The sequence below is a fragment of the Mchenga conophoros genome, linkage group LG3 (assembly GCF_057382185.1).
Source record: "Mchenga conophoros isolate Kocher_MC1m ecotype Shallow Benthic linkage group LG3, M_conophoros_male_GT1.1, whole genome shotgun sequence".
Taxonomy (NCBI): domain Eukaryota; kingdom Metazoa; phylum Chordata; class Actinopteri; order Cichliformes; family Cichlidae; genus Mchenga; species Mchenga conophoros.
This window is the reverse complement of record NC_140528.1, coordinates 8,359,770-8,374,190: the sequence shown is the minus strand read 5'-3', so window position 1 is coordinate 8,374,190 and position 14,421 is coordinate 8,359,770. Positions and strand designations below refer to the sequence as shown.

The 14,421-nt window shown below is 40.3% G+C and overlaps 1 protein-coding gene across 1 annotated transcript in view; it reads right to left on the bottom strand.

Moving 5' to 3' along the window:
• LOC146577154 (protein NLRC3-like) overlaps positions 1 to 14,421 on the bottom strand; it is a gene marked incomplete at its 5' end in the record, with an annotated part of 19,801 nt that extends 5,380 nt beyond the window's left edge. The window contains 5 exons of the mRNA XM_085269713.1: positions 5,070 to 5,243; positions 10,544 to 10,717; positions 10,895 to 11,068; positions 11,282 to 11,455; positions 12,644 to 14,421. Coding sequence (XP_085125839.1) covers positions 5,070 to 5,243; positions 10,544 to 10,717; positions 10,895 to 11,068; positions 11,282 to 11,455; positions 12,644 to 14,421 — 2,474 coding nt within the window. The remainder of the gene's footprint in view (positions 1 to 5,069; positions 5,244 to 10,543; positions 10,718 to 10,894; positions 11,069 to 11,281; positions 11,456 to 12,643) is intronic.

Sequence of the window (14,421 nt, the reverse complement as noted above, 5' to 3'; positions counted from 1 at the left end):
TGCATTTGTCTAAAAGTGCATATTGCAGGCTGCAAATATAGTCTGTCCGGGAAAGAAAGGTCAGTTTAGCAACATCAGCCTTTCTGCCAACACCGCAGCAGATCGCATTTCTGACCTGTCAAGTGACATTTATGACCAACTGTGTGAGAAAGCCAAATGTTTCAGTGTATACTCAGTCGCTCTTGATGAGACCACAGACATCACCGACACTGCCCAGCTCCCAATGTATGTCCGTGGTGTTGATGACAGTTTTGAAGTGATGGAGGAGCTGCTCACAGTAATTCCAATGCATGGCCAGACCACCGCTCAGCAGATATTTACAAGCTGTGTGATGCCATTGAGAATGTTGGTTTGCCATGGAAGAGGTTTGTTGGAATAACAACAGATGGAGCGCCATCAATGACAGGCAGGAAACATGGACTGGTGGCACAAAACAAACTGGAAGAGGAAGGCGTGGAGGAGGCCATTGCTCTGCACTGCATCATCCATCAGCAGGTCCTTTGCAGCAAATGCCTGAAGTTTGACAATGTGATGTCTATTGTTGTGAAATGCATCAACCAAATCAGATCCAGGGGCTTAAAGCACCGAAGGTTCTGTGCTTTTTTAGAGGAAATGGAGTCAGAATATGGGGATGTGCTCGACTTCACTGAGGTACGTTGGCTCAGCAGGGGAAATGTATTAAAGAGACTTTTTGAGTTGAGAGCAGAAGTGAAGCCTTCATGGAGAAGGATGGAGTTAGTGTTCCTGTGCTAACTGATCCCAAATGGCTCATGGACTCAGCTTTTCTTGTTGATATGACACATGAGCTTAATGTACTGAACAAGACGTTACAAAGCCAGGGGCAACTTGTCAGTGCTGCCTATGACAACGTGACAGCATTCTCCACAAAACTGGCGCTCTGGAAAGCTCAGCTCTCTCAGACAAACCTTTGCCATTTCCCAGCATGCAAGGCACTCGTGGATGCAGGCACACCATTCAGTGCTGACGAGTATGTTGATGTCATTTTGAGGCTACAGGAGGAATTTGATCACAGATTTGCTGACTTCAAGACACACAGAGCCACCTTTCACATTTTTGCAGACCCCTTCTCCTTTGATGTGCAAGATGCCCCTTCTGTGCTTCAAATGGAGCTCATTGAGCTGCAGTGCAACTCTGAACTCAAAGCAAAGTTCAGGGAGGTGAGTGGAAAAGCAGACAAGCTTGGACAATTTTTGAGAGACTTGAGCCCTAGTTTCCCTCGGCTTTCCCGAATGTTCAAGCGGACCATGTGCCTTTTTGGTAGCACATACTTGTGCCAAAAGCTCTTCTCCACTTTGAACTTCAATAAGTCCAAGTACAGGTCCAGACTTACGGATGATCATCTTCAAGACATACTGAGGGTCGCAACTGCTTCCTCCCTCAGGCCAAATCTGGCTCGGCTATGCGAGAGGAAACGCTGCCAGGTCTCTAGCAGCAAGGAGTAGGCAAGAGAAGCCATGTTCAGAAGAACAGTTCATTTTCTCCAGTGTTCCATTCATGTTCAGAAGAAGGTTATAGAACTGTTAATACAGACATTTCAATCTAAACACAGCAGATATAGAAGACTGAAAGATACACACAAGTTCACTGACTAAAAATATCTTATTATTATTTTATTTATGTATTACAGATTGATTTATTTTCTTATTAATTCTTAATTTGTTTATTCATTTTTCATATTTTGTGTTAAAAAATAAAAATAAAGAGATGTGAGAAGATTGGAATTTTTTAACCATGCCTTTCTTGTAGAAAACCTAATGCGGCCCAGCCTCACCCAGACTCTGCCTGCAGCGGCCCCCAGCTAAATTGAGTTTGAGACCCCTGTCCTACACCATAAATCAGTAAGAGAGGGTACGACCTCTCTCATGGCCCCAAGTGCTGTGTGCATGCCAGAGCACTCTGGAAGGCACACAGAGTCTTTACAGACTACTCAGGATCAAACCTCTATCATCATGCAATCGATTATACAACTCTAAGCATATATGAGTAAATATTTCTAAGCATAAATGACAATCAACAATATAAACCTTACAGCTGGTTTTAATAACAGAATTCATTTGTTTCTCAAACGAGAAAGAGCTATCGAGAAACACTCCTAAATCTTTAGTTCTTAACTTTTCCAGTGGGCCAAGGTCAACATTATCTGCTAATGCTAAATAGGCTGCCGTTATTAACTAATGCTAATTTGACATGAATTAGCATTATGCACTAATGCTAACACTTACTTTTTTTAAAAATGTGAGTAGCTAATGCTAACACTATTTCCCTTAACTTTATAACAATGTGAACGGCTAATGCTAACACTCTTTTTCCTAGCATTATAACATCTGAGCTGCTAATGCTAAGTAGGCTGCCATTAGCACCTACGTCTAATTTAAGGCAAATACGCATTAGAACCTAATGCTCATATCGTTTTCCTTTGCTTTATAACAATGTGAGCAGCTACTGCTAAATAGCATTAGCTAATAACAGCAGTCTAATTTAATGCAAGTTAGCCTCATTTGCATTACAACGATGTGAGGAGTTAACGCTAAGTATGCTGCCATTAGTGGCTAATTCTAATTAGGGGTGAATAAATATTACCAGCTAATGCTAATATCGTATTCTCTTCCCTTTTAACAATGTGAGCAACTAGTGCTAGGTAGGCTGATGCTAGCAGCTAATGCTAAAGCTAATTTAATGTGAATTAGCATCACATTAGTGAGGAGTTAATGCTAAGTAGACTGCCATTAGCCGGTAATGCTAATTTTAGGTGAATAGGAATTGGCAGATAATGCTAATACCATATTTTCTTGCTTTATAACAATGTGACCAGCTAATGCTATGTAGGTTGCCGTTATTAGCTAATACTAATTTGAGGTGAATTAGCATTATCCCCTTATGCTAACAATGTTTTTTCTTACTTTTTAACAATACAAGTAGCTAATGTGAACACTTTTTTTTTTTATTGAATTCTAATTTTTCCCTTGCGATGTGAAGAGTTAATGCTAAATAGGATGCCATTAGTGGCTAATTCTAATTTTAGATGAGAAAGCATTAGAAGCTAATGCTAATACCATATTTTCTTGCTTTATATCAATATTAGTAGGTAATGCTAAGTACGTAGCCATTATTAGCTAATGCTAATTTAGGTGAATTAGCATTATCCACTAATGCTAACACTGTTTTTGCCAACTCTTTTCCCTTGCATTATAACAATATGAGCAGCTAATGCTAAGAAGGCTGCCATTATTAGGTAATGCTAATTATTATGTGTGTTAGCATTATCCGCTGCTGCTAGCAATGTTTTATCTTACCTTTTAACAATATCAGCAGCTAATGCTAACACTACTTTAATTTCAGTTAAACCTACTTAGCATTAATTAACTTCATTTAGCATTAAGAAGTTTTTGCTATAGGCTACCATTAGTGGCTAATGCTAATTTTAGGTAAATAGAAATTGGCAGCTAATGCTAATACCATATTTTCTTGCCTTATAACAATGTGACCAGCTAATGCTAAGCAGGTGCCATTATTAGCTAATACTAATTTGAGATGAATTAGCATTATCCGCTTATGCTAACAATGTTTTTTCTTACTTTTTAACAATACGCCATTAGTGGCTAATTCTAATTTTAGATGAAAAAGGATTAACAGCTAATGCTCATACTGTTTGCTTTGTAAGAATGACAGCAGCTAATGATATGAAGTCTACCGTTATTAACTAATGCTAATTTGATGAGAATTAGCATTATCCGATAATGGTAACTCTTTTCCCCTGCATTATAACAATGTCAGGAGTTAATGCTAAGTAGACTGCCATTAGGGGCTAACTCTAATTAGGGGTGAATAATTATTAGCAGCTAATACTAATACCGTTTTCTCTTTCTCCTTATAACAACTTGAGCAGCTAATGCTAATTTGATGCGAATTAGCATTATATTAGTGAGCAGTTAATGCTAAGTAGGCTGGCATTATTAACTAATACTACGTTGACGTGAATTAGCATTATGCGCTACTGCTAATACTGTTTTCTCTTACTTATTAAAAATGATAGTAGCTAATACTAATACTCTTTTCCGTTGGGTAACAACAAAGTGAGGAATTAATGCTAAGTTGGCTGCTTTTAGCGGCTTATTCTAATTAGGGGTGAATAATTATTAGCAGCAAATGCTAATACCGTTTTCTCTTTCCTTATAACAATATGAGCAGTTAATGCTAATTTGATGTAAATTAGCATTATATTAGTGAGGAGTCAATGCTAAGTAGGCTGCCATTAGCAGCTAAAGGTAATTTGAGGTGAATAAGCACTAGTAGCTAATGCCAATACCCTTTTCTCTTGTGTTATAATGATGTGAAACGTTAATATTGTTCTCAAACAACAGAATGAGAATGAAATATTGATTCTAACAGGGCCCATAAACAGCATTAGCTTAGCAGCATTAGCTTATCAGAGTCTCCATCATGGTCACACAAATCCTTAGCGGAGCAAAGTGGCCTACTTAGCAATAGCTGCTGTAGAAAGCAAAGGGAAAACAGTATTAGCATTAGCTGCTAAATGTGCACTTGAGAACAAATCTATTGTGAATTCAGCCGTGAATGTAGTGTTTCCAGTAAGCTTCCATTTCCAAATGTTAGCTGCTCCTGTCTGCCTCTTTGTCACACACACAGACTGAAATGATTCACAGCCTTGTTTCATCCTTCTGTCAGTGTCACTGACTGTCACTGTGACTGTGGACATACAGCATGGGAAACACACACATGGCTGATACTTGTATCTAAAGTTACAAAATGTTGTCTCTGTCCAAATATTACCTAACTGTAAGTCTACTTTTAATGAAACTCTCAACATGACTTATCAGTTATCATTAATGTTCCTGCAAACAGACTCCTTGAAGACCCCCTACATAAATATCCATGTACTATCCAGCTAGACTAGTGTGTCTGTCCCTGAAAATATTCCTGCATGTGTGATTGTTCATGTCTCATCTGCAGGAAACAAACAGGAAGTGAGTGAAAGACACAGGAAATGATTCCAGCTCTTCCTCCTATATCAGACATTCTCTCCATACCTGAGAGTGTCCAGTCGCCAGCCTGGATCCTTCAGTCCAGCCGACAGAAGCTTCATTCCTGAGAGACCTGGATGATTGTAGCTCAGGTCCAGCTCTCTCAGATGGGAGGGGTTGGAGGTCAGAGCTGAGGCCAGAGAAGTACAGCCTTCCTCTGTGATCAGACAGCCTGACAGACTGCAGACACACAAAACAACAATCCATCTGTTATCCATCTCTATAGCAGCATAACTAAGTGATGGTTCAGGGTCACCTGATCCAGCTCTAACTATAAGTTTTATCAAAAAGGAAAGTTTGAAGCTGATCGTCAAAGTAGAGAGGGTGTCTGTCTCCTGAACTCAAACTGGGAGCTGCTTCCACACCCAGTCCAACATAGCCAGGCTTTCTTTGCTGCTTTGACAAAACCTCAAATCCCAGTCAGAGATGGTGAGCATCATCACAGTGATGATCATTTCTCTGTTAACCCAGGCTTTCTGCTTCAGGATCTGTGCACGCTCACAGAACAAGGAGACCTTTAAACATCATTTCACTAAATGGATGGACTGAGCTCAGCCTACAGATGAACTGGATAAATAAAGATTTGACCTCAGTGTGCTCAGTGTTCCTGTCTATTCCTAACATATTCCTAACATGATAGCTGCACTTTAGAGCTCTAAAACTGGAACTGACACATATTTAAACTCCACATGTTACTCAGTACATTCAGTTCTGACACTCGCCCACAGTCCAACAAAGGAAACATGGAGATCACATCAGTTTGTCACCAAAGTCTAATTATTCCAGAGGGCAGTGTTGATACAACTAAAGTTATTTTTAAGCAAAGTTGAGTTTTTTATTGTCGCAGTACTTCATGTCTGAAGTATCACTTAAATGCATTACACGCTGTTGATGGCAGCAAACAAACCACCCAAACAAACAGAGGTGGGAGGCTTGGGCAGACTACGTAGGATCAGCTTGTGGGAGGAGTCAGGATAAAACCAAAGAAAGACAAGCTAACAAACACCACAGTGAAGTGAGTAGCTACAAACTGCAGGCCGATTAGTGTTGTTGAAGAAGTCGGTCTGAGGAACGTTCTTAGGATCAACAAATGACGGCATGTATGAGCCTCCCTCAAGACGCACCATCACAAGAAGAACACATGAGCTGTAGAAAAAGGAGAGACTATGAAAGCCACGGCGTTACAACGTGCACCAGCTGTTGGTCTCTCTGGAGACTACTGGGCGTGGCTGGGTAACCATGGTTACTTGGGAGTTACAGTACATGATATTAATGAAGAGTGGGAGCTGCGTTCTATAGCAAACAATTTGTTATGAGGTAATCAGCTGATCTTAGTTTAACCGGAAGCCCTTCACAATAATTGCAATGCCTTTATTTTGTACAACTACCATCAGTTCGTCTGTACTGATGGTAACTTAAAGTCACACTAATGTCGTTTAGTTTCTATAGTTTATGTAGTGGAAGTATACTACAGTACCCTGATCACTGATAGGACAGATTTATGTAGATATACACCTTTCTGTTTAACATTACTGCATTATAGTACTGTGATCTTTGTCCTTATATATGGCTATATTAGCTATACTGATGTACGTACATATAACTGGATATGTAACTTATCTATTCATCTTATTTGTCATGTATTTGTATTGTGTACTTCCTTTTTGTAAGAAACCACACACATGATCACAGCCGCAAGAATCAATCAGTGAAAGAATAAAGTGTCTCAAACCAAACCTTAAGCTCTTTATTCCACATGCTGGGATCATTTGGCCTTCAGTGGTGTTCTGGCTGACACACTGGAGTGACCAGAGTGCTAAAGAGTGAATCGGACACACCAGTGTCATCTCTGATATCTCCACTACATTTAATCGTCCTTCAGCTTGTGGCTGCCGTTAGCTGGTCTGCTAGTTAGCTGATTTGCTATTTAGCCGGTGTGCTAGTTAGCTGGTGTGCTAGTCAGCTGGTGTGCTGACCAGCGAACCAGTAGGTTACAAGATGAGCTTGTCTGTCTGATGAGCCAGCTCTCTCTGTCTTGGTCATTTTGTCCTTGGGCAAAACCTAACCTACCACTACAACTGTAGCTTACCTCCACCAGTGTGTGAATGTGAGAGTGAATGAATACAGGGAGTGCAGAATTATTAGGCAAATGAGTATTTTGTCCACATCATCCTCTTCATGCATGTTGTCTTACTCCAAGCTGTATAGGCTCGAAAGCCTACTACCAATTAAGCATATTAGGTGATGTGCATCTCTGTAATGAGAAGGGGTGTGGTCTAATGACATCAACACCCTATATCAGGTGTGCATAATTATTAGGTAACGTCCTTTCCTTTGGCAAAATGGGTCAAAAGAAGGACTTGACAGGCTCAGAAAAGTCAAAAACAGTGAGATATCTTGCAGAGGGATGCAGCAGTCTCAAAATTGCAAAACTTCTGAAGCGTGATCATCGAACAATCAAGCGTTTCATTCAAAATAGTCAACAGGGTCGCAAGAAGCGTGTGGAAAAACCAAGGCACAAAATAACTGCCCATGAACTGAGAAAAGTCAAGCGTGCAGCTGCCAAGATGCCACTTGCCACCAGTTTGGCCATATTTCAGAGCTGCAACATCACTGGAGTGCCCAAAAGCACAAGGTGTGCAATACTCAGAGACATGGCCAAGGTAAGAAAGGCTGAAAGACGACCACCACTGAACAAGACACACAAGCTGAAACGTCAAGACTGGGCCAAGAAATATCTCAAGACTGGTTTTTCTAAGGTTTTATGGACTGATGAAATGAGAGTGAGTCTTGATGGGCCAGATGGATGGGCCCGTGGCTGGATTGGTAAAGGGCAGAGAGCTCCAGTCCCACTCAGACGCCAGCAAGGTGGAGGTGGAGTACTGGTTTGGGCTGGTATCATCAAAGATGAGCTTGTGGGGCCTTTTCGGGTTGAGGATGGAGTCAAGCTCAACTCCCAGTCCTACTGCCAGTTTCTGGAAGACACCTTCTTCAAGCAGTGGTACAGGAAGAAGTCTGCATCATTCAAGAAAAACATGATTTTCATGCAGGACAATGCTCCATCACACGCGTCCAAGTACTCCACAGCGTGGCTGGCAAGAAAGGGTATAAAAGAAGAAAAACTAATGACATGGCCTCCTTGTTCACCTGATCTGAACCCCATTGAGAACCTGTGGTCCATCATCAAATGTGAGATTTACAAGGAGGGAAAACAGTACACCTCTCTGAACAGTGTCTGGGAGGCTGTGGTTGCTGCTGCACGCAATGTTGATGGTGAACAGATCAAAACACTGACAGAATCCATGGATGGCAGGCTTTTGAGTGTCCTTGCAAAGAAAGGTGGCTATATTGGTCGCTGATTTGTTTTTGTTTTGTTTTTGAATGTCAGAAATGTATATTTGTGAATGTGGAGATGTTATATTGGTTTCACTGGTAAAAATAAATAAATGAAATGGGTATATATTTGTTTTTTGTTAAGTTGCCTAATAATTCTGCACAGTAATAGTCACCTGCACACACAGATATCCCCCTAAAATAGCTAAAACTAAAAACAAACTAAAAACTACTTCCAAAAACATTCAGCTTTGATATTAATGAGTTTTTTGGGTTCATTGAGAACATGGTTGTTGTTCAATAATAAAATTATTCCTCAAAAATACAACTTGCCTAATAATTCTGCACTCCCTGTAGTGGGATTGTAAAGGGTCTTTGAGGGTCTCGAAAAGCGCTATATAAATGCAATCCATTATTATTATTAAGAGCATCTTTAGGCCTGACTGTGCTCATCCTTCCTCCAACCTCTCCTTACCAAAGATAACAACTACATCAGTATTAGCTCAATAACAATTTCTGCAATTCAATTGTGGACATTCATTTTTAAACCTTGTGTAAAACGATAAAACCTCAAAGTCTGAGCATTATTCTTTGTGCAAACAGCTCTTGCAGGTTCCCCCGGACTTAGGTTATTTTTATTATTTAATTACTTTCCTTTAAGCAGCTGTTCAGGCTACTAAACTCATCCCAGAAATAACAAGTGACACCATTAATAGTAGAGGTGGGAATCACCATACAACTCGCGATACGATATTATCACAATACTTAACGCACGATACGATATTATTGCGATTTTTTAAAATATTTTGCGATATTTAAATTCTCCACATAAAGGTAAACTTTATCAATATTCATTTTATCTAATATCAAAGTCTCACACTCAGTCTTTCTCTCATTTCAGTCAGTTTTATTGTTGACAAACTGAACGGTTTTTATTACAGTCTAGTCCAACTTAACTGGATGCAACCATCTGGTACAATTATAGCTATTCTGAACTATGCAATTTATGAAAACTATGCAGCCCATTCAGCAACTGAAGAATTTGAAAGTAAATTTTAAAAAAAATATAATTTTACATTAAATAAAAAAGTTTTAAACTTAATTAAAATTAAACATGTCTTAAATTAAAATAAGTAAACTGTCATGTTTATTGCTGCCAAAAAAAAAGTTAAACACATTTGGACAGTGAAGGAATGTCAGGATTGTTGCTCAGAAAAAGGATCAACATGCTCTGAAGTCAACATGCTCTGACTCCAGAGCATGTTGACTTCAGAGAAAAAATTGTTTGTAACAAAATATCGATTTCTGCTGTCCCTGTATCGATACATTATTAGCAAACAAAATATCACGATACTACACAGTATCGATTTTTTCCCCCACCCCTAATTAATAGTGGAGCTAACTTTAACAGGTGAAACTGATTTGACCTATAAGGCTACTGCAGTTACTTCTTATCAGGTTTAGTAGGGAAGACATCTGGATGAGGTAGTTAGTAGTATGTAGTTAGTACCGGGCGACTCCCCTCCCCCACATCGGCACCAGAACCCTGTATTATCTACAGGGTAAGACTGCCTGTTTTATCAAACTATGGCCATTACTACTGTGATCATTTGCAGCCCAGTGTGCTGCTCTCTCTGCTGGGATGAACCACTGGAGCTCACCCAGTCATCCCTTTCTTTCTCTCAAGAAGAAGTGAAATAAATATATTTATTATGTTACGAGTCTAATATTCTTTAAATCAAACTGTAATGAATAAATCAAGCAAGAAGATTTGGTGGCTCCACGTGTTGTAGAAGAAAAGATAAACATCTCATTTTGAGAAATCAGCCTTTAAAATTAAGTACTGTGAATAAAAAACAAACAGCGAGCCAATCAGCAGTCGCCAATATCCTCCTAATTTCATTCACAAAGAAATCAAATATATATATTATGGGCCCAAAGGAGCCTAAATCTTTAAATTAGGCAGTGCATGAAGTATTTTTTTAAATAAACAGAGACATGACTATAACAACTTTTAGTAATTCAGAGTCCAATTATCCACTCAAATGTGAATAAAAGTTCACTTGACAGCTGTAAAAGTTACCTGTTTATACAATAATATAAATCACATTTCAAATGATCATCTGTGGAAAAGTTTGAATCCTGACCTGAGAGTTTCCACTGCACACTGTGAACTCTTTAGTCCAGCGGACAGAAGCTTCACTCCTGAATCCTGCAGGTCAGAGTTACTCAGGTCCAGCTCTCTCAGACTGGAGGACTGGGAGCTGAGGACTGAGGACAGAGCTTCACAGCTTCTCTCTGACAGGTTACAGCCACTCAGTCTGAAAAATAAAAGACAATCTATAAAACAAGTACTCATGTAGAGTTTGTTAATACATTTCAAAACATTAAATGTTGACTTTCTATTTTTTAAAGGAAACATAAACATACTAAGATACAACATCATATGTATGAACTTTAATTAATAATTCTAAAAACTAAATGTTTTCTGATCTGACCTCAGAGTATTCAGTTTACAGTTTAAACGTTGTAGTCCAGCAGACAGAAGCTTCACTCCTGAATCCTGCAGCTTTCTGATACTCAGGTCCAGCTCTGTCAGACTAGAGGACTGTGAGCTGAGAACTGAGGACAGAGCTTCACAGTTTTCCTCTGAGAGTTCACATATGTTAAGTCTGAAGATAAAAACATGAATAAAGATTGTTGTTAAAGTGTAATCAAGGTGCAATAGCTTATTGTCTTGTGCTGAGCAGGTTAGTATAAGTTTACCTTAACTTGGAAATGAATAAAAATGCTATGAAACAAGGATAACTGGATAAAGATATAAACAAAAACAAACATCAAACACATAAACAAACAGAACTAAACATAATACAAATTGATCTGACCTCAGAACATTCAGTTTGGTGTGTGGACTCTCCACTGCAGCAGACAGAAGCTTTACTGCTGAAGCCTTCAGGCTGTCGGTACTCAGGTCCAGCTCTCTCAGACTACAGGACTGGGAGCTGACCACTGACAACAAATTTTCACAGCCTTTCTCTGAGACGTTACAGCTGCTCAGTCTGTGAGAGAAAGGAAAAAAACAAAAAAAAACAAACAATATATGTGATCAAATTAAATTTGTTTATATGTTGAACCCTTTTTTTTTTTTTAATTTATTTAAACCTATGAGACTATGAGTGCTACCAGTCCAGTGCACATGATTGGTACCTTGATGGTACCTTGCTCAGGGGTACCACAAGGTAACTATTCGGTGGATTCGACCCCTGACCTTATGATCATGGGGCGACCACTCTGCCTACTGAGCTAATAATTCTGTGTACACTGTCATACAATATTAACTAAAACAATTATTTTAGAAAATTTTAGTAATTCAATAATCATGCTCATTACCTGTGTATTGTGAATAACACTGGATTTTAAACACTAGCTGTATAAAACTCTTCCTGTTAAAGGTGTGTATAAAGGAAATGAGCTGAAATGCAGACTTCATGGAGAATGTTTGCTGTCAGCATATATCAAAGACAAAGCAGAGATCCATCCAGTCTCTTCCACTAAGCCCACAGAGGGACAGACAACCACTCTCACTCACACCTGCATGAAGTTTAGATCACCAGGTAACCTAACTGCATGTCTGTGGACAGTGGGAGGAAACTGTAGAGGACCCAGAGTGAACCCACTGTAATTCTGTGATAACACTGGTTATGGAAGCCTTACAGTTACATATGGTTACTGACAAGAAACACGACCTTAGAGGCAATTTCAGTAATAAAGACCGAAGTTCTCCCTCCATACGGGATGAAAACATGACAGCACAGCAGAGATTTATATTTAAAAAGGGAGAGTGTGCACTGAAAGTGAGATACAAACTTGAACTTAAATTATGAACATCAGAAAAAGATGTAGGTGAAGTCTGGCAGGTGAAGTTTGTGCTTTAGAATAAAACAACCAAACTCCTGGAGTTGGAGACAAATGAACAAGCTGAGGATAATAAACCTGTCAGAGGGGCTGAAGCATCAGAGCTCATGTTCTTATAGGCTGGGTCTGGATTGTCCTTTGATAAGAGTTACAGAACAAAGTGTGTTTTAGAAATGCTGGAGTGAAACATTAAAACTACCATATATTTACCGAGTGACTGATGATCATTTAATTTACTATTTTAAAAAATGTTACAGTGCTCTTTGAACTCAGCATTTCTGATTTATTTCCCGTGATTTTAACAATGAAGCGATGACAACATGTTTACTCACAGAGCTTTGTTGGAGGCTTTGACCACTGGCAGCATTCTCAGAAGAGCCTCCTCTGAAGCAGAGTATTTCTTGAAGTCAAACTCATCCAGATCTTCTTCTGATGACAGTAAGATGAAGGTCAGAGCTGAGCACTGAGCAGGAGACAGTTTACCTGTGGAGAGACTTCCTGAAGTCCTGTATTGTTGGATCTCCTCCACTAGAGAACGATCATTCAGTTCATTCAGACAGTGGATCAGATTGATGCTTTTCTCTGCAGACAGATTCTCACTGAGCTTCTCCTTGATGTACTGGACTGTTTCCTGATTGGTCTGTGAGTTACTTCCTGTTTGTGTCATCAGGGCTCGTAAGAGAGTCTGATTGGTCTGCAGTGAAAGACCCAGGAGGAAGCGGAGGAACAAGTCCAGGTGTCCATTTGGACTCTGTAAGGCCTTGTTCACAGCACTCTGGTAGAAGTGTTTCTTTGCAGATTCTCCTGTTTCAGACTTCTGGGAGGTTGTTTGTTGTTGTTCCAGCAGATTGAGTCCAGAGTTGATGAAGGTCAGATGGACATGAAGAGCAGCCAGAAACTCCTGAACACTCAGATGGATGAAGCAGAACACCTTGTCCTGGTACAGTCCTCTCTCCTCTTTAAAGATCTGTGTGAACACTCCTGAGTACACTGAGGCTGCTCTGATATCGATGCCACACTCTGTCAGGTCTGATTCATAGAAGATCAGGTTTCCTTTCTGCAGCTGATCAAAAGCCAGTTTTCCCAGAGACTCCATCATCTTCCTGCTCTCAGGACTCCAGTGTGGATCTGTCTCAGCTCCTCCATCATACTTGACCTTCTTCACTTTGGCCTGAACCACCAGGAAGTGGATGTACATCTCAGTCAGGGTCTTGGGCAGCTGTCCTCCCTCTCTGGTTTCCAGCACATCCTCCAGAACTGTAGCAGTGATCCAGCAGAAGACTGGGATGTGACACATGATGTGGAGGCTTCGTGATGTCTTGATGTGGGAGATGATCCTGCTGGCCTGCTCCTCATCTCTGAATCTCTTCCTGAAGTACTCCTCCTTCTGTGGGTCAGTGAACCCTCTGACCTCTGTCACCATGCCAACACAGTCAGGAGGGATCTGATTGGCTGCTGCAGGTCGTGTGGTTATCCAGAGGCGAGCAGAGGGAAGCAGTTTCCCCCTGATGAGGTTTATCAGCAGCACATCCACTGAGGTGGACTTTCTAGGGTCAGTTAGGATTGTAGTTTTGTGGAAGTCCAGAGGAAGTCGACACTCATCCAGACCATCAAAGATGAACACAACCTGGAAGTCTTCAAAGCTGCAGATTCCTGCTTCTTTGGTTTCAGTAAAGAAGCGATGAACAAGTCCCACCAAGCTGAACTTTTCCTCTTTCAGCACATTCAGCTCTCTGAAAGTGAATGGAAATATGAACTGGATGTCCTGGTTGGCTTTGTCTTCAGCCCAGTCCAGGCTGTATTTCTGTGTTAAGACTGTTTTCCCAATGCCAGCCACTCCCTTTGTCAGCACTGTTCTGATTGGTTCATCTCTTCCAGGTGAGGCTTTAAAGATGTCTTCTTGTCTGATGGTTGTTTCTGGTCTGTCTGGTTTCCTGGATGCTGTTTCAATCTGTCTGACCTCATGTTCATCATTGACCTCTGCAGTCCCTCCCTCTGTGATGTAGAGCTCTGTGTAGATCTGATTCAGGAGGGTTGGGTTTCCTGCTTTAGCGATGCCCTCAAACACACACTGGAACTTCTTCTTCAGCTTAGACTTAAGGTTACGATG